Source organism: Lemur catta, chromosome 3 (assembly GCF_020740605.2).
Source record: "Lemur catta isolate mLemCat1 chromosome 3, mLemCat1.pri, whole genome shotgun sequence".
Lineage (NCBI taxonomy): Eukaryota > Metazoa > Chordata > Mammalia > Primates > Lemuridae > Lemur > Lemur catta.
This window is the reverse complement of record NC_059130.1, coordinates 16,183,047-16,184,861: the sequence shown is the minus strand read 5'-3', so window position 1 is coordinate 16,184,861 and position 1,815 is coordinate 16,183,047. Positions and strand designations below refer to the sequence as shown.

At 58.0% G+C, this 1,815-nt stretch overlaps 1 protein-coding gene across 1 annotated transcript; it reads left to right on the top strand.

The window, feature by feature from the left end:
* Window positions 1–208: 208 nt before the first annotated feature.
* On the top strand, window positions 209–1,345 carry LOC123635040 (potassium voltage-gated channel subfamily D member 3). Its single transcript, XM_045546802.1, has one exon. It carries the CDS (start codon window positions 215–217, stop codon window positions 1,322–1,324), a length of 1,110 nt encoding a protein of 369 aa, XP_045402758.1. The 5' UTR covers window positions 209–214; the 3' UTR covers window positions 1,325–1,345.
* The last annotated feature ends 470 nt before the right edge of the window (window positions 1,346–1,815 follow it).

Sequence of the window (1,815 nt, the reverse complement as noted above, 5' to 3'; positions counted from 1 at the left end):
GTGGTGGTGATTTCAGTTTCATGAGTTTGCTTTGGAGAGTGTTGCCGTTTCACTCACCAATGACCCTGCCCTGTGTCCCGTTTCCTACCTGTCAATCAATGTGGGCTCACCCCTTTCTCTGCTCTCCTCTGCCATTTCCCAGGGGTCGCTGAACTAACTCCAAGCTGGTGTGCAAAGTGTCCGCGCAGCTGCCGGCCCAGGAGCTGGAGTGGCCATGGCGGCCGGAGTCGCAGCCTGGCTGCCCTTCGCCCGGGCTGCGGCCATCGGGTGGATGCCGGTGGCCAACTGCCCCATGCCCCTGGCCCCGGCCGACAAGAACAAGCGGCAGGATGAACTGATCGTCCTCAACGTGAGCGGGCGGAGGTTCCAGACCTGGAGGACCACGCTGGAGCGCTACCCGGACACGCTGCTGGGCAGCACGGAGAAGGAGTTCTTCTTCAACGAGGACACCAAGGAGTACTTCTTCGACCGCGACCCGGAGGTGTTCCGCTGCGTGCTCAACTTCTACCGCACCGGCAAGCTGCACTACCCGCGCTACGAGTGCATCTCGGCCTACGACGACGAGCTGGCTTTCTACGGCATCCTGCCCGAGATCATCGGCGACTGCTGCTACGAGGAGTACAAGGACCGCAAGAGGGAGAACGCCGAGCGGCTCATGGACGACAACGACTCGGAGAACAACCAGGAGTCCATGCCCTCGCTCAGCTTCCGCCAGACCATGTGGCGGGCCTTCGAGAACCCGCACACCAGCACGCTGGCCCTGGTCTTCTACTACGTGACTGGCTTCTTCATCGCCGTCTCGGTCATCACCAACGTGGTGGAGACGGTGCCGTGCGGCACGGTCCCGGGCAGCAAGGAGCTGCCGTGCGGGGAGCGCTACTCGGTGGCCTTCTTCTGCCTGGACACGGCCTGCGTCATGATCTTCACGGTGGAGTACCTGCTCCGGCTCTTCGCCGCGCCCAGCCGCTACCGCTTCATCCGCAGCGTGATGAGCATCATCGACGTGGTGGCCATCATGCCCTACTACATCGGCCTGGTCATGACCGACAACGAGGACGTGTCCGGGGCCTTTGTCACGCTCCGCGTCTTCCGCGTCTTCCGGATTTTCAAGTTCTCGCGCCACTCCCAGGGCTTGCGGATCCTGGGCTACACACTGAAGAGCTGTGCCTCTGAACTCGGCTTTCTCCTCTTCTCCCTCACCATGGCCATCATCATCTTTGCCACTGTGATGTTTTATGCCGAGAAGGGCTCCTCGGCCAGCAAGTTCACGAGCATCCCTGCTTCTTTTTGGTACACCATTGTCACCATGACCACACTGGGGTAAGTCAGCCCTCGTGCGCAAGACGAGGGCAGAGCTTGGATGGCCCAGGAAGCTTTGGGGGTTGTCAGGATTGGGGACAGGAGGAAGGGGGCCTGTCACCGGGTTGTGGGAGCAGGGGAAGTTGCAGCATCTGAAGGGGAAAGCGCTCCTGAGTGTTTGTTTGGGGGTGGCAGCTTGCTCAGAATTGAGTTTTGTTTTTGAGGTGGGGCATGTATTTTATACAACTTGCAAAAATTAAGTCACCACTTCTTTTTTCAGCCTTGCATTGTGTGTGTATATGATGCCTCAAGGTGGGGTGATAGCTGCATTCTTATATGTGTCTGTGCATATAAGGGCTGCCACCAGGAGAAAGACAGGACAGTGGGTGGGGAGGAAGGGGGCTGGGGGGAAGTTCCTTGAATGTTGGAAGGAGGGTTCAGATTTCCACTAAGAGAAGACACCAACAGCACGATTTTTGGATCCTTCTACGTTTCTTTTCTTTTCTTTTTTTTTTT

Excerpts from the sequence above, each read along its gene's own strand:
- LOC123635040 (XM_045546802.1), top strand. The coding sequence starts at position 215 with ATGGCGGCCGGAGTCGCAGCCTGGCTGCCCTTCGCCCGGGCTGCGGCC.